At 45.8% G+C, this 17,759-nt stretch overlaps 1 protein-coding gene across 9 annotated transcripts in view; it reads right to left on the bottom strand.

Moving 5' to 3' along the window:
• ogdhl (oxoglutarate dehydrogenase L) overlaps positions 1-16,172 on the bottom strand; it is a 38,822-nt gene extending 22,650 nt beyond the window's left edge. For 4 of the 9 annotated variants that reach the window (XM_053874252.1, XM_053874257.1, XM_053874251.1 and 1 more), the window contains exons 1-22: positions 15,900-16,003; positions 15,173-15,390; positions 14,501-14,671; positions 13,685-13,778; positions 7,558-7,673; positions 7,340-7,494; positions 6,638-6,784; positions 6,487-6,577; positions 6,236-6,415; positions 5,937-6,065; positions 5,678-5,857; positions 5,319-5,471; positions 4,892-4,994; positions 4,694-4,822; positions 4,431-4,581; positions 2,513-2,640; positions 2,268-2,446; positions 2,025-2,096; positions 1,468-1,593; positions 532-604; positions 307-464; positions 87-241 (exon numbers count right to left, since the gene is read on the bottom strand). In XM_053874252.1, coding sequence (XP_053730227.1) covers positions 87-241; positions 307-464; positions 532-604; positions 1,468-1,593; positions 2,025-2,096; positions 2,268-2,446; positions 2,513-2,640; positions 4,431-4,581; positions 4,694-4,822; positions 4,892-4,994; positions 5,319-5,471; positions 5,678-5,857; positions 5,937-6,065; positions 6,236-6,415; positions 6,487-6,577; positions 6,638-6,784; positions 7,340-7,494; positions 7,558-7,673; positions 13,685-13,778; positions 14,501-14,671; positions 15,173-15,388 — 2,906 coding nt within the window. In that variant the 5' untranslated portion in view covers positions 15,389-15,390; positions 15,900-16,003. Of the gene's footprint in view, positions 1-86; positions 242-306; positions 465-531; positions 605-1,467; positions 1,594-2,024; positions 2,097-2,267; positions 2,447-2,512; positions 2,641-4,430; positions 4,582-4,693; positions 4,823-4,891; positions 4,995-5,318; positions 5,472-5,677; positions 5,858-5,936; positions 6,066-6,235; positions 6,416-6,486; positions 6,578-6,637; positions 6,785-7,339; positions 7,495-7,557; positions 7,674-13,684; positions 13,779-14,500; positions 14,672-15,103; positions 15,391-15,726; positions 15,867-15,899 lie in introns of those variants that run through there. The other 5 variants (XM_053874255.1, XM_053874260.1, XM_053874259.1 and 2 more) reach the window with 5 other exon arrangements.
• Between the last annotated feature and the right edge of the window lie 1,587 nt (positions 16,173-17,759).

The raw sequence follows: 17,759 nt of genomic DNA, 5'->3' as shown, positions 1-17,759 counted from the left end.
GGGAAATACAGAAATATTTATGGAACCCTCCATATACTGTATATCCTCTGTAATATAAATGACAGTCTAAAAATGAAATGGAATACCAAACAGGTTTCTTGTTGTCCACCAGGGTGAGAAAGCGTGGCCTAACATAGTCGTAGTAGCCCATGTTCTTGTGTTCCTCCTGACACCACACCAGCTCTGCGTTAGTGTATTTCTCAACTTGCTCTCGAACCAGGTCAAATGGGAATGGAGAGATCTGCGCCACAAATAAACACCCCTTACTGTGAAAATACTTTGAGACAGCTGTGTGTGAATAATCACCTGTTCAAGTCTGATGAGCGCGACGTCTTCGTCCAGATTCCGCTGTTTCCGCTCTTTGGCCAGTTCGTAGTAAACTTTTCCGGTGCAGAAAATTATTCTTTTCACATGACTATGATCTTGAGTTCTACTGTCTGGTATCAGCCTCTTAAATCTTGTGCCTGGGGACATTTAACGCAGTCAGTTTCCCGGTAACGTCATGACACATGGATCCAATGTCAAACACACCTTCAGTCAGATCATCAAAACTGGACCTCGCATCTGGGTGCCTCAGCAGAGACTTGGGAGTGAAAATAATCAGCTGCAGAATGGAGAGATTCAGCTTAACAAACACAACAGATTGCAACCATCCTCCAAATCTTCAGTGAGTTAATTTGTAGCTGTCGTATAATACGCAACACTGGCGGTAGGAAAAATACAAAATAAAAAAACATTCCTTTAACAATCAAATAAACAAAAACCCTTCTGATTCAGTCAACCAAGGCCACACTACTCCACAAAAAATGTTCCCCTGTTGGTACCCATGCTAATTTGCTCAGGAAGTCATTTTCTCATGCTCCACAAAGCGTTGCATTTATGTGCGCCGAGGGATCACTTAAGATATTCACTCTGCCTGAAAACCGAAGAAGCTTCTATTATGACAAAAACTTTTTGACACTATTCTGATTTAGGATATAAAGGCTTGAGGTGTACTGTATATGAGTGGTACTACTGATGTTGAAGCAGCAGCAGGATTATAAAAATAATACAAGGATATGTGTCCATCCTGTGTGGCATTCAGACTTCAAATGAATGCCTCATAATGCAAAACCTCTGAACAACTTTCTTTAATATAGTAGCAGACATTCATCAACAGACCGAGCAGCCATAATAACAAATACAAAATTTAACTCAAAACTGGGTCATAAATCAATATAAGTGATCTGTTTATCTATAACAAAGCTCGGTAAGCTTGTGGATCATCTGTTGACCACAGTTTGAAACACTTTAGATCATATAAATGACAATATTGACAACAAAATGAATAGATATAAGGTACTTTAGCTGGAGTTCTATTTTGAGGGAAAATATTCCTGCAGTCTTGAACTCGGCGAAGTCAGATGAAAGATTTCCAGAAAAATCTAATCACAGATGCAACATTATTCATGGAGTTGTGAGCCTTACTGGCTTCCTGAACGGCAGCAGAATCTGTCGTCTGAGCACATGACAGTAGTTGGCAGGCGTGGAGCAGTTCACCACAATCCAGTTACACTCAAGCAGCTGCCGGACTTCGAAGTCTCCGCTGCATTCCTTAATAGAGGAAGGAAGCATTAAACAAGTTGATACATTTTTTTCAAATTCATCCCATGGCAGTCATCCCTGCACAGCAATGACACACATGCACAGACACCCATACATCCCAAAGGGGGCGTTAATCTCTAATAGGTGGATCAATATCCCATCTGTGGATTAATTTGGTCAGACACTGCTGAGTCAGCAGGCTGTAGGCCCCACTCTGACTGAAATGCTTCACCTCTTCATGCTGGATATCAACACCTTTATGTCGTAAAGCAGAGAGTTTTTAGCTGCAGAGGACATGCAATAATCATTTGTGTCTTACAGTAAGTGGTCTTGGTGGTAGAGATGCCAGATCAGCAAGAAGTGTCGTTTAACATGTGAAGTCATTTGAAATCAAAGTTACTTTCCTTTTATCAATGCTGGAACAGCTTAAATGGACTCACCGGGAAGTGATCCGGGTCATCATTGCTCATCTGCAGGAAGCGCTCGGGCCGAGCTGATGAATGTTCGGGACCCTGAGGGAAAATTAAAACAGATATACACAGTCAGTTAAGTAATGCCAAATCCAAAGATGAAAGCAGGTTTCATCTCTTCACATAAATATCTCTTAGTTCATCTGGACAATTTATTTTCATTTGCGTTGAATATCACTGTCACGAAGATTCATTTATAAATGATTTTCTAACCATTCCTTCCATCCCATGTGGCAAGAGCAGGACGATGCCGTTGTTACGAACCCACTTGGCCTGACCCGAGCTGATGAACTGGTCGATGATACACTGGGCAGTGTTGTGGAAGTCACCAAACTGGGCTTCCCAGAGAACCAGAGCGTTCGGACTGGCCATAGCAAACCCCAGCTCAAAACCTAAAACCACACAGAGTTGAAACAAAAAAATAGAAATAAAAAGATATAGAATTGTTTCATTCTTACCAAGAACTCCATATTCTGATAAAGAGCTGTTGCATACGGTGTAAAGAGCCTGGTGGTCCCAAAGGTGGTTCATGGGTACACAGGTACGTTTGTCTACCCTCTGATCATGCAGAACATGATGTCGGTGGCTGCAATGAAACTATATCCATTATCATGATAGTCTTCTTTTGCCTTCCAGAAAAAAAATTAAAATGTCAATCCTTCGTGCCTCATACAGACATATATATACTTTCAGCAAAGTTCTTCAAGGAAGAGTGGCCTGCTATTCTCTCTCAGTCAGTGTGAGGTTCAACTCGAGCTGATAAGAGAAGCCAACCGTTAACAAGTTCTCCCAGTGTACCAAGTGGAATTCAAAACCGAAAGCGACAATCACTTTAAGCCCTTCAAATCACTCTAATGACATACACATGCGAGTACTAGAGTAACACACAAGGTTATGTAACAATAGCCAGGCGGAGGAACTGCAGGAATCAGCGAAAGCTATAGAGATCTATCTGAAACGGTATATAGCGTGTTTCCCCCAAGACGAGACCTAGTTCCAAATGAAAGCCTGTGACTAAAGGCACCACTAATTACAGACCATTTAGATCATGTGATTTATAATTGCATTGTTTGATCCTTGCTCTATATTTGTGGGAATATTAATTCCCATTCTTTGGAGAAAAGGGAAACCAAGAGGAGATTTCATTCATCAAGGAAATATTTGAGTCATATATAGCAGCGCAGCCACTTTGACTTCCATACTTCGGTGTTTCATATCTGCATACGACAACATAAATACCTGGTGGGGAATAATAGGAAACAAAACTGGTAAAACTCAAACCAACAAATGGTAAGGAAGCCTGCCGATGACCGAATCCATCCAAGCGTAACACACCAATATGCTCAGCTTTTGAAGTCTTTGAAGGAAATCACAGAAGTGGGGGATGAAGGAAGAAGAGAAGAGATAAGCCACATGTCGGTGGAATAAGTGGAATGTCCTATTACCCAATTATTATCGTTTCCTGTTTGTGTCTGTTTATAAACTTACATGGAAAATAGTGTCAAGGTTGGGATCCATCTTGTTACTGCAATATTTTAATTTTAAACAACTTTAAACAATGACAATTGCAGGTTCAGTTGTGGATTTGAAGGTTTTAGTTCACATAGATGTCTATTGATGAGATGCTGCGTATTGCTGTGTGATAATAAAATATATTACAGTTAAAGTAATGGGCAGCGACTGTCATAAATATTGGTAAACAAAACATTTTAATTGCATTCATAGACAAACTCAAGCATCTTTCAGCTCAGCACTGCACCTGAGCCGCCCTTGGGGAAGGCAAATGTGATTTGTAAAAAAAAGAAAAAAAAAGATCCCTGTATCCATTGGTTAGTTAATGTGATGTATGTCACTGTTATCTTAAAGAGAGGGAGGGGCGGTGTCAGTGGGGATGGGCTGAAGCAGAAATGACACGGGACAGATGAGACAGGAGCAGTGAGAGGGGAGCTGGTTTTAGTTCATGTGTCACTCGCTTCCTCTCTACCGTGACAGCACCATGTGGTTTTTACAGATCCCAGGTGGGTTGATTTTCTGTTTGACAGACTGCATGTGCGTCTAAACACCATCAATGATCGATGATTAAATTAACAGTTCCAGTGATAGTGGTTCTGTCCGGCTTTTTCTGAATTTAAATCCAAACCTAAATACAGATGACACCTTGACACAGCCATAAATTCTAGGCACATTATGCAGGCATTGTTCATACCTACTGTACATACAAAGCAATTTTGTATGCATGACAAATATTTCAATTCCAGTTTCACTCAAGTTTCACTGCCCTAATACAGCAGACATAGATCACCATATACGCAGCACGTCACTAAACCAAGAACATTTCAATTTCTTTTTTTTTATTTCAAACAAACAAAAACGTACCTAAAAGTGCCTCTTTCTACATCTTGCCCACTGAGTCGAACATGCATCCCTTCATTTAAGAGTGAGCCAAAAGCCATGTACTCTCCCAGAGCCCAGTCCATCTGACGCTTCTTCACCAAGTCGGCTCGGCCTTTCAGAATACGTGAAACACCTGGTGGAGACAAACACATCATGAGCATTTCATGAGACTTTCATATCAAAGCATGAACTCCATACTTGGACAAACCTATATGTTTCGTATTTACCATTAGAATTTAACTCACCAGGATGTATTTTAAAGTCTTCAAGAGGAACATCACTGGCTCTCTCGCCAATATGCTGCAGAATCTCCTCATCTAAGCCTGTCGGGGGACAGCTCAGGCTTTTGGGCTCGCCCTCGGCTGTAAAGAAATCTACAGGGGAGGAAGGCATCACTTAACCTAAAGTTTTCATTGAACTGAAGAAATGAAAAGCAAGCCAACCTGCCCATGGAGAGTCAAGCCAGTGTCTGATGTGTAAGATCTTCTCATCCTTGGAGCTGGTGTATGCTTCCTCACATATTTTGTCATATTTGGCCACTTCTTCCTGTACACACATACATTTAGAAGAATATAACTATCAAAATCAAAATGTTTGATTTACTTGTATGTATGTAGATGCACTGTATATAGAGTGTAATTTTGGATTCCATGACTACACTGGTTGGGGCAAAAGGAGAGTTGCACCGATAACTCATAAAACACTCAACACTATTCAGTGAGTTAGAGATCAGGTGATTGAACTGTGCCAGTAAATTGAAAGTCAAATACAGCAATTCAAAAGCCACATAATTCCCACAGGCTGGGAACCAAAAATAAGCAGCAGCAGCCAATATGCAGTTTATTTAACAGGTTGCATGAATTTACAAACCTCAAACTCCTGAAGTGTCACCACTCCCTCCGCAATCAGCATGTCAGAGTATTTTTTCAAGATGTGCTCCTGCTGACAGACCCGTTTATACATGAGTGGCTGAGTAAACATGGGTTCGTCCATTTCATTGTGGCCAAACCTTCTGTAGCAAACCTGGGAGAGACATGTCTGAGTGAACTGATATGCAAATGAGGATGCAAATGAAAGAACGCAAGCGATAAAATACACAATTGTTAAGAAATATTTTCTTCAGTATCTTTCATCCTTTTACATAAGTTATGCTTACTTCCACTCAGGAATTATTCTAGTTAGTATTCATAAATGTTGAGGGTTAGGGTTGGGCTCTGACTGTGACTAACCAAGTCGATGACCACATCCTTGTTGAAGGTGGACCTCCACTCTGCAGCCACACGACACACATAGATGACAGCCTCAGGGTCGTCTGCATTCACATGAAAGATGGGTGCGTTTACAACTCGAGCCACATCAGTTGGATGATGAGACGAGCGGGCCACTCGTGGATCTGTGGTGAAGCCAATCTGCGTAGCAAAGCAAGGCTTAAAATGTATTTTAAAAATAGGCTAACCACAGTAGATAAGAGTTCAGTGGGGATCATACCTGATTGTTGACCACCACATGGATCGTGCCATGAGTGGTGTAAGAAGGGAGTTCGCTGAGGTGGAAAGTTTCATAAACAACTCCTTGACCCACAAAAGCGGCATCACCGTGCATCAAAATGGACATCACCTATAACATCAGTAGATTCAAGTCATTATCATTTCATTTGGGAAATTCTATTCCATCACATAAGCATCTTTGCTAACAACACTCATATAAGACCAACAATCCCAAACTCAGCGCAGTACAAATGGCAGACATGAAAGACAACCCACTCAACCTAGCAATGTTAGCTTCACCTTCATTCCACGTGAGTCTCCTCTATAGAACTGCTCAGCTTTAGTCTTTCCCTGGACCACAGGATCCACCGCCTCCAGGTGGGACGGGTTTGCCATGAGTGATAGGGTGACGTTCTTATTTGTCTCACGGTTTATTCTTTCATGGTACATACCAAGATGGTATTTGACATCCCCGGAACCCTAAAAGGTGGATAAGACATCACACAAAGAACATTTGCACAGCTACGTATTTCAAACATTAGCATCATTACCTCATCAGCCGCCTCTAGTTTGGGGTCAAACTGGCAGAAGATCTGGTCCAGATCCTTACGAATCACATTAGCCAAAACGTTAAGGCGACCCCTAAAAATTGTAAATGCATGTAAATAACATAAAGTAAAGCAATGAATGGGTGAAAATTACCGATGCGGCATTCCCATTATGACGCTGTCTATGCCAGCTGCACTCGAGGTGTCGATGATGGTTTTTAAAGCTGGGATGAGAACCTCACAGCCTTCCAGGCCAAAACGTTTTTCCGATGACCACTTCCGAGCCAGGAAATCTTCAAACCTAAAAGTTGCACATTTCAGAGGTTGATCCATCAGTAGAGCCTTCTGGCTACTTCAGCACCTCAAGATCTAACTGCGAGAACACAACTTAAGTTTTGGGTCTCATCTTTTACTCTGAAATTGTGAAGACAGACTCTGCAGAAACTATACATTCTCTTCATTTAACAAGCTCATACTCTCTAACCGAAGCCGCTCACCTTTAACCTGACATTAACTTGGAAGTCCTGACCGACAGCACGACTGACCATTTTCTGCACAGTATATGTGATAGAGACAACTCGGCACCCTTAGAACTATGGGCTGCTTTATACGACGAATCAATCTGAATTATTAGAAATCAAGAGCCCACAAAACTGCTTCACAAAATACAGCTGTGCTCAGAAGTTAATATCCATAACTGTCTTCTAAAGTGATTCATGAAGATTAATAAATGAGCAGATGCGGAAACTCAGCTCATGTGACTCATCCCAAAATATGAAGTGCAAGTTTGTCATCTCAGCCCTGCGATATAAAACCATTATTCATAATCTCATGAGGACATTAATTCATCGCTGACCGTGTAGATCGGATCAGACGGGCGAGCAGAGTTCTCTTCTCAGCGTTTGTAAACTGCATGATTCCGGGGCTCTCAAATTTTTGCCGAATCCACTGACACTGCTCCACGTTGTTGATGAACATGAACTCGACACCTATGTGTCCACAATAGGCTGTCTGAAAGTAAATGAGGACGACAGTCAAAGTCTCATTATCGATGAGTGTTAAAGAGGCCAGTACCTCCAGCCTGCGAATGACCTCTCGGAGCGGTAGAGTGGTCTCCCCTCCACCAATGAATGATGTAGCTGGGAGTTGAAAGCTTCTCTCCAAGTCTCCTTCATCGAGCCCATAAAGACCTTCAAATAAAAGTCAGTGTTAACGTCGGTGCACTGAAGACTTCATTCTGGAGGTCTCTGGTCGAGGACAATTTGATATTTGGCATTTGATCCTGGATTGACAGCTTTCATCTGTGGAGTCAGGATGAGCGGTAGGTGCCTCCCTGGACCGGACACCAATCATTGTTTGGACTGTGGGAAGAAATATGTAACTATCTCGAACCGAAAGCTTTGGCTACACTTTAGAATAGGGAACATACATTATCATGAATAAACTGCCATCCTTATGTTTATTATCAGCATATTAGCTGGTAACGTAATGAACATATTTTCCTCTGGAATGGTCACTGAAAGTTCTCTCTTATAAAACACCAAAATCACTGATTATACGCTACTAGATTTTTTTGATTGCCCTGTGTACTTTTAATGAGGAAAGTTCAATGCAATAAAATATTTCAGGGACTGCATCTGGGTAGACTGTAAACTCACAAAATAAATGTTGCTGCTTTTAATAACAAATGTCACATGACCGTATTACACTGTAGTTAAAGCACAAGCAGAATCAAGTCGCCAAAAACCCAGTACGGTGTCAACAACAACAAACAAAGGGCATGCAGAGTCAAAAGACCTCATGATGAACATGACTGTGGGGGACCTTTACAACATTTGGAAAGTGTGCTTGATGCGGATGCAGTATGTGAGCTGGTATTGATTGAATGAGGAATCACATCAGTGTCTTTCTTATTTGTCTTCATGCTGACAAAACCCACCTGAGAGCTGCTCAGGCTCATGGTAACAAGCTGCATAAGAGGAGACAGGTGCAAATCACATTAAGAAGACAGCAAAGACAAACTGAACCAGGAATAGACCTACAGACTATGCGCTGACCAAATAAGAGGACACAGCTACTGTCATTAGCTTTCATTAAGAAGCAATACGCCTGGTGACAAAACATGACGCAGTGACCTGACACACACTGATCGCCAATATCTGGCAGTGTCTCCTTTACCTGCCTTTACTTAAGACGTTAACTTTCCCATGTCTTCACAGACTCTCAGACCACTGAGTGAGGAGATTAGCGTTAAGCCTACTTCTGAGACTGAGTGCAGGTCTCTGATAGAGAAGTGCCACTAGGGTCCGAGAGGTTACATCACAATGCCTGTTCCATGGACATGCACATGAATGTACAGTACAAATCATGCACAGCAATTATTCCATCATTATCTAAATACGAGTTGCCAGAGAAGCTTTTGAAGTGTGTGAGAAAAGGGTGGTTAAAGAGGATAATCCTTCACATGGAGCAGAATCAGGGGTTAATAGAAAGGAGGACATCCATAGGTCATCTGCAGATAAATACTCCCACCAAAAATAAGAGAGAGCTACAGCAGAAATGTATGCAGCGAAACTGACCACGGTTAATCAGACAAACTGTCATGGCTCCGGTTCCAGGCTCAGAGTCCTGGTTTTGCTTCTCTCCCTCTGCTCCTTTGGCACACGGCTGGAGCCCATTACACCCTGATTACTGTCTTCAAAAACACCTGGGCTCCAGCAACGTGTGCCAGATCGTTGTGTCTTTGTTTCCTGCCACTTCTCCTAGTCCCTGTGTGTCTCCACGTTCCCTGTGGTGATTCCTGTGATTTTGGACTCCTCTCGATCCCCTGTGGTAACTCCCGGTTCTCGCGTCTCTCCCTGTGTTCGGCTTCTGCGGTTCTCGTGTCTCTCCCTGTGTTTGGCTTCTGCGGTTCTTGTGTCGCTCTCCCTGTGTTCGGCTTTTACTTCTGTGCGCTTGCTAGTTCTTTTGTTACATTGTTTAACCCTGCTATCCTGAGTTAGTGTTTTTGGTTTCTTGCTATTTGCCGCGTGTTCCTTGGTTTTCTTTTGTAGTTTATTCTCGGTTTCATTTGTGATTTAAGTTCTTTTAACTCCCGGTTCGGTGACGCTTTCTGTTTTGACTTTTTACTAATTTTTGTGCACTTCTGTTAGTTTCATTACTGTTTTTACACTCTGCGTTTGCTCTGTTTCTTCCTGGTTCGGTGACGCTTTCTGTTCTATTTTAGTTTGTTTAACTATTAAATATTATTTATAATTCCCTCCTGCCTCCTGTGCCTATAACCACTTGCACTTGGGTCCTACACCACGTCCTCCTACGTGGCTTTAGCTCCCTCGTCCCTTCGTCCTGTGACAGAAACGATCTGGCCATTAACATGGACCCAGCAGTGGTGAAAGGCTGGCAGGAGGAACTAGACGCTCAGGCCACCAGTATAGGTAATATGGAGAGGATGACTCTGTCCATTTTTGAGATGTTGGACTCCATGTCTGAGGCGGTCACGCGGCTTTCCTCCCGCTCTGCTCTGTCCGGTGTTCCACTTGCTTCTTCTGCTCTTCCGTCGGAGCCAATTCTGTCGGTTCCTGCCCGTCATTTTTTTTTTTCCTGACTCTTGTGTTTCCCCGTCTTCGCCTCCCGTGGACACCGGCGCGGCTCTCAAGCCGCCTCCTCCCGTGGTCTCCGGCGCAGCTCTCAAGCCGGCGTCTCCCGTGGTCTCCGGCGCAGCTCTCAAGCCGGCGTCTCCCGTGGTCTCCGGCGCTGCTCTCAAGCCGGCGCCTCCCCTGGTCTCCGGCGCTGCTCTCAAGCCGGCGCCTCCCCTGGTCTCCGGCGCTGCTCTCAAGCCGGCGCCTCCCCTGGTCTCCGGCGCGGCTCCCCAGCCGGCGCCTCCCCTGGTCTCCGGCGCGGCTCCCCAGCCGGGCCGTCTCCTCCCGAGGGCCCCTACGCGGCTCCCGGGCCGTCTCCTCCCGAGGGCCCCTACGCGGCTCCCGGGCCGTCTCCTCCCGAGGGCCCCTACGCGGCTCCCAAGCCGCTGTCTCCTCCCGAGGGCCCCTACGCGGCTCCCAAGCCGCTGTCTCCTCCCGAGGGCCCCTACGCGGCTCCCAAGCCGCTGTCTCCTCCCGAGGGCCCCTACGCGGCTCCCAAGCCGCTGTCTCCTCCCGATGGCCCCTACGCGGCTCCCAAGCCGCTGTCTCCTCCCGACGTCTCCAGCGTGGCTCCCAAGCCGCTGTCTCCTCCCGACGTCTCCAGCGTGGCTCCCAAGCCGCTGTCTCCTCCCGACGTCTCCAGCGTGGCTCCCAAGCCGCTGTCGCCGCGGCCTCCCGACGTCTCCAGCGTGGCTCCCAAGCCGCCGCCGCCGCGGCCTCCCGACGTCTCCAGCGTGGCTCCCAAGCCGCCGCCGCCGCGGCCTCCCGACGTCTCCAGCGTGGCTCCCAAGCCGCCGCCGCCGCGGCCTCCCGACGTCTCCAGCGTGGCTCCCCAGTCGCCGCCGCCGCGGCCTCCCGACGTCTCCAGCGTGGCTCCCAAGCCGCCGCCGCCGCGGCCTCCCGACGTCTCCAGCGTGGCTCCCCAGTCGCCGCCGCCGCGGCCTCCCGACGTCTCCAGCGTGGCTCCCCAGTCGCCGCCGCCGCGGCCTCCCGACGTCTCCAGCGTGGCTCCCCAGTCGCCGCCGCCGCGGCCTCCCGACGTCTCCAGCGTGGCTCCCCAGTCGCCGCCGCCGCGGCCTCCCGACGTCTCCAGCGTGGCTCCCCAGTCGCCGCCGCCGCGGCCTCCCGACGTCTCCAGCGTGGCTCCCCAGTCGCCGCCGCCGCGGCCTCCCGACGTCTCCAGCGTGGCTCCCCAGTCGCCGCCGCCGCGGCCTCCCGACGTCTCCAGCGTGGCTCCCCAGTCGCCGCCGCCGCGGCCTCCCGACGTCTCCAGCGTGGCTCCCCAGTCGCCGCCGCCGCGGCCTCCCGACGTCTCCAGCGTGGCTCCCCAGTCGCCGCCGCCGCGGCCTCCCGACGTCTCCAGCGTGGCTCCCAAGCCGCCGCCGCCGCCTCCCGACGTCTCCAGCGTGGCTCCCAAGCCGCCGCCGCCGCTTCCCGACGTCTCCAGCGTGGCTCCCAAGCCGCCGCCGCCGCTTCCCGACGTCTTCAGCGTGGCTCCCAAGCCGCCGCCGCCGCTTCCCGACGTCCTCAGCGTGGCTCCCAAGCCGCCGCCGCCGCTTCCCGACGTCCTCAGCGTGGCTCCCAAGCCGCCGCCGCGGCCTCCCCACGTCTTCAGCGTGGCTCCCAAGCCGCCGCCGCGGCCTCCCGAAGACGCCAGCCGCAACTTCCCACCCGCCACCTCCCCAGTACCCCAGCTTGTCTTCCGGGTCGCTGCAGCCCGGGGGGGGTACTGTCATGGCTCCGGTTCCAGGCTCAGAGTCCTGGTTTTGCTTCTCTCCCTCTGCTCCTTTGGCACACGGCTGGAGCCCATTACACCCTGATTACTGTCTTCAAAAACACCTGGGCTCCAGCAACGTGTGCCAGATCGTTGTGTCTTTGTTTCCTGCCACTTCTCCTAGTCCCTGTGTGTCTCCACGTTCCCTGTGGTGATTCCTGTGATTTTGGACTCCTCTCGATCCCCTGTGGTAACTCCCGGTTCTCGCGTCTCTCCCTGTGTTCGGCTTCTGCGGTTCTCGTGTCTCTCCCTGTGTTTGGCTTCTGCGGTTCTTGTGTCGCTCTCCCTGTGTTCGGCTTTTACTTCTGTGCGCTTGCTAGTTCTTTTGTTACATTGTTTAACCCTGCTATCCTGAGTTAGTGTTTTTGGTTTCTTGCTATTTGCCGCGTGTTCCTTGGTTTTCTTTTGTAGTTTATTCTCGGTTTCATTTGTGATTTAAGTTCTTTTAACTCCCGGTTCGGTGACGCTTTCTGTTTTGACTTTTTACTAATTTTTGTGCACTTCTGTTAGTTTCATTACTGTTTTTACACTCTGCGTTTGCTCTGTTTCTTCCTGGTTCGGTGACGCTTTCTGTTCTATTTTAGTTTGTTTAACTATTAAATATTATTTATAATTCCCTCCTGCCTCCTGTGCCTATAACCACTTGCACTTGGGTCCTACACCACGTCCTCCTACGTGGCTTTAGCTCCCTCGTCCCTTCGTCCTGTGACACAAACACTAGTCTCTAGTATATCACTAGTAGTAAACACTAGTATATCAACCATTGTGAGAGCTGCAGTTACGCTGTGCAGCTTTAGCAGGAATCACTTCGTAATAGCATTCATTCATTCATGCTTTCATCATTGTTATCTTAATGTATTCACCAATCTTGTGTTTGTAAACAGCAAATGGTTGTGAATGGATAGAGGGGAAAAAAAATTGGTGGCATTCAGTACTTCCATGTACATCAGTACATGAGTTTTGCTTTGTAGGACTCCTGATTTTATAATTTATATCGCTTAATTCAGTAGCAAATACAATGCTTTTGTATAATACAACAACAAATAAAATGTATACAAATTAAGTACATATCAACCCAAATTTATGGAGGTAAAAAACATATCTTTTCTCAATACTGCATCATACATAAATTAACAACAGCCAAACAATTTAAACTCCATGAAAAGTAACTTAAAAAGTGATATAAGCAGTAAGACTAGTTAAGTCCATGATCTACGCAGTTCACCAGATATGTCGGCTTATATTGAAATCAAGACACTTTTCAAACATTTTAGTCATTTTCCATGAGAACCTCTAGAGAAGGAGGAGGAGAAGTAGAGAACTGCAAAAAATTGAACCCCCCCCAAAAAAATCAGTTTTCCTCTAACTGTGGTGACAAATGGTGCCGTTAATAGGGAGGCGCTGAAAGCTGACACTTGACCTACAGTAACTAAATAAATGAGACAGTGCTTTTATGCGAACAGGTTGAGTTTTTGTTCTGAACTGACACAATTATTGAAAGTATAAATTTGTTTTGCTGACTGAACTTAATTAGCGTTTTTCCGTAGTCACATGAAATGTGGTCCATGGAAGGAAGTATGCGCTGTCACACAGTGCTCTTCAAGTTCTACAAAGGGCACATGCAGAACAAATCACAGAAACTACCATTCATGGACAATCTGTATATGACTGTGAGGGAGGAAAACAAAGTGCAGAATGATTCACTCCAGTTGCCTCAAGCTGCAATTGAACCCACAACACTAACTTTGGCTTCCCTTCTAAAACTGACAAACAATGAAGCAGAGTTTACCTAATTTATCAATACTGGTGATCAGGTCTGAGGGAACCAGGTTCGATTCCATGATTCCAAGAGGGTCCAAACGAGCAATATGATGACCACGAATCTACAGGAAGAAGGAAGATCAGCGTCACGGGAAACCGAAGCAGGAGGATTGAGTGTGAAACGTACTTTCAGAACTCTTACAGGAAAACAGGGCTGTCGTGTTTCTGAGCAAACACAGCTTGAGCCGCCAACACTCACTTACAGGTCGAACTCACGAAGGAAAGAGTCCGCTTTGAATGCTTTTGTGTACAAACACACACAAACCCGCCAGGGTTGTATCAAGCTGGGAATAAAAAGAAGCCGTTGCCAAAAGATGGAATTTAATAAATCCCTCGGATCATTTCTGGAATTAATTAGCAAGGAGCACCTGTTTTGTTTAAGTAGTCTCTTTGATATGAGCGCTTTCACCCAGCAACCCAGGGTAAGTGGGTTACAGTAATCTTCCTATTTACATAACCCTTTGCAACGGAAAAACACAAGGACCATAAGTATAAATTTATCGCATTGCTACTTACATGAATTAATGAGAAAGAGTGTGTGTGTTTATTAAGATTGGGGTTTTAAGTAAATCCTCGGTGAAGACGGTGGTGGAGAAGAACCCAACTGTTATCGGCTCTGGACATGCTCTAAATGAACGGTATGTTCATGTTCATATATATATATATATATATATATATATATATATATATGAACATGAACATGAACATACCGTTCATTTAGAGCATGTCCAGAGCCGATAACAGTATATATATATATATATATATATATATGGGAATGAAATACCTGGTAGGCTCTAATGAGCGTGTGCACTGCCAGGTGGTCCTCTACCACTTTCTGTGCCGCTTCTGGTGAGTGGGACAGTGCTCGGCCCTGCAGCAGAGCAGAGGGGCGTCTCCCGCCTGCCTCCACAGACGGACTGGTGGCCTGGAGATGGCGGAAAAAAGCATCCCAGGACTGGAGAACAGGGACACGGACAGATTGAGATGAGAAAAACAAGTTCACAGGAAACATGGACCCATGATTTCCACAGTGGTGTTAGAACTAAACAGTCAAGCTGCTTTGGCATGAGCACCAGATAGACTCCAGTGGGGCACAAAGTCAAGAAATTAGTTGGTTTGTATAGAAAATAGACCTTTGGATATTTGCAAAGATGATGATGAGTGAATCAGAGAGGCGGCGCAAAGACGTTTGTCAACAAGGTTAGTAGTGTTTGGACAGAGGAGAGGCATGTTGGATAAAGAATGAAGGAGATGGAGACCGCAGGAGGAAAGAGACGAAGACAAACAATGAGGTTAACGTCTGCGTTGAATGAGGCATGAAGAGGATAGGTGTGACTAGATTAGATTAATTGGATGCTCAAGACAGGTTAAGGCGGAGAAGGCTAACCTTCGAGTAGACGATGACAGATGACAGAACCAGTTCACACCACAGAGTTTACATAAGTGAGAGTGTCACCTCATGGACATTTTTAGGATCCTTCAGCCAGGATAAGTACATCTCCTCCATGTAACTGGGGCTACTGGTCACAGTTGGCCCAGGATTAGCGCCAGAGATCCACCTTCTCCTCCGATTAAGCATCATTTTGGATTGTGCTTTACATATTTGCATCCATCTATTCCTTTCAACCCATCCGCCTCTTAAGAGAGATGATATTATCCGGAACTGACTCATGACTGAAAAGAGAAAAAACATGTAAAACAACACCAACGAGACAAGAAAAATACATAGCATTTTAATGTATGCTGTGCTATGCGTATACTACGCTATATTCGTGCAAAGTTCGTAGTTTTTTAGAAGTAAAAAATAAACGCAAAAATGTCATTAATTTTTCATTTTTATTCCAAAAGCAACCGTATTACACAATTATGAAAAAGTGCATTTCACAGCTCAACCTGCGCTGCGTTGTTACTGGCAGCTAAAATGCTAATGCTACTCAAGACACCATAATAATGTTGATATTTGTTTTTCGGAAACATTGTAATAGACTGGGTGTTTCTGTATCCTCTTACTGTCGTTGCAGTAGGTTTCAAATCTCGTTAAACAGTGTTTAAAAACGATGACTATTACGTAATATGGAACGCGTAAAAGATGGCGGCAGCTTCACAAGTCCTCGGAATATCGAGTCATATCAGTTTGAAACTTCTGTCCAGGTAATAAAACACTGCTAAATACATATATTCACCTTCAAAGGAAAGCTTTCAGCGCCGTAAGAACAAAGTGGCCTCGTGTCATCAGAAGCGAGAGCATAAATACCGTGACGTAAGGCGACACCTTCTCACCTGTCAGCGCTCCTCTGCTTCTCTGCGCGTTCGCTTCATCTGGGTCACAACTCTGTCAACCTCTAATCCCCGCCTCATAAATCCTCATAATCTGACCTCGCCTGTGTCATTGGTGGGCAAACTCCGGTATAGATCGAATAAATTACATTTACTTTTGGTCGCTTAGGTTGAATTCATGTGTGTTTTGCTCTGCATATTTTCAGATGTGGGGTGACACCGATCCTGGTCCAGTTTGACACGCCCCCAAGTGTCGGTCGGGTGGTCTACAGCAGTTCTGAGATCCATCTGGATGGTGTTTAGAAACGTATTTCTGCTATAAAGCTAAGTCATATTGTTGTTGAAACCGATTCATTCAACAATTTAATTGGACTAGAACCCACAAAATATGCCTGATTTAATTTCGACAACAATTGATGTTTTCAAAACACCTTGGCACCACCTGTCACTTATTTGAGGTCACAGGGCAAGAATCTGGGTGAAAGATGTAAAGCTGCCTGTGTGCCCTGGGTCTGACCTGGGGTCTCTTCCCAGTTGCACACCCAAAACACAGGGAGGAATCCAGGGGTTATCCCGACGAGATTCTTTGCAGTGGACCATTGAAAATAAAGGTACAGTAAGTTTATGGAATGTTGCTGTGTCAGCATTGACTGGGCTCAGAATCAGAATCAGAATTTAATTTAATTTATTGCCATGGTCAGTGGCGAGCCCACCAACTAGGAAAGTGTTTTGGAATAAAGTGCTGACAGACAAAATAAAATAAAATGAAATAAAATAAAATAAACAACAAAGGCTGTTCGCGAATTCAACAGTCTGACGGCCGAGGGGAAGAAGCTGTTCCTGTGACGGGAGGTTTTGGTCTGGATCGACCGTTGCCTTCAGCCAGAGAGAAGAGGGACAAACAGTCCATGTCCAGGGTGAGAAGGGTCGACTCTGATCCGACCTGCACGTCTCTGGGTCCTGGAGACATACAGGTCCTGAAGAGGTGGCAGGCTACTCCAAACGTTACCGTGAAGCTTTGCTCTTTCCATCCACGAGCTCCACTTCCCAACTCGAGTCCTTCGCCTACTGCCAAAGAGATGATGTCCATCCACAGGGCCATAATTAAAGAAGCCAATGAAACTTTTATAAAGGCAGGACGTGGGTCGTTTGCGGAAGTGCTTTCAGATTGATGGGCCCCAGCTTGAGTGGGTTAAACAGTAAAATAATTGGCCCTTCCAGGCTCTCCACTTCCCCTCCATATCTCCTCATCGTCTAGATTCCCATCACTCATTTTTGCTGGCACAGAGATGACCAAGATTATCAATCACACACAGCATAAGGGAAAATGAGATGGATGGGAATTTTTTTTTTTAATTCCCACAAAACCAAGCCATAGCTAGGGTCAAAAACTTGCTTTTTTTTTTTTTTTAACTTTGTCCAGTTTAGCTCAAATACTTAGAATCGTTCAGCAATCCTCCAAAACACAAGAGCACTTTTGTTGTTGTGAGCCGTTTCCTAGGTGACCAGGGGAAGGCAGGGTCAGGCAATTATGAACTGAAATGCCATTTTGTTGTTGTGACTCTTTTGCTTGACAAAGATGGAGCGAAGACCATTTTCTTCGTGGCATTTTATTAATAGTGTTCATCGACGAAAAGACCTGCGCCGCCGGGCAACACCTCGACCTCGCTCCTCGATTACATCCAGTTAAGAATCATTTCATCACCACGTGGAAACAAAACTGACCCAGGCGTGCGAGGAGGACTTGAATTTTTTTTAAAGCCATG

The sequence above is a fragment of the Synchiropus splendidus genome, chromosome 9 (genome assembly GCF_027744825.2).
Source record: "Synchiropus splendidus isolate RoL2022-P1 chromosome 9, RoL_Sspl_1.0, whole genome shotgun sequence".
Classification (NCBI taxonomy): domain Eukaryota; kingdom Metazoa; phylum Chordata; class Actinopteri; order Syngnathiformes; family Callionymidae; genus Synchiropus; species Synchiropus splendidus.
The sequence above is the reverse complement of the archived record's forward strand: the minus strand, read 5'-3'. Positions and strand labels throughout refer to the sequence as shown.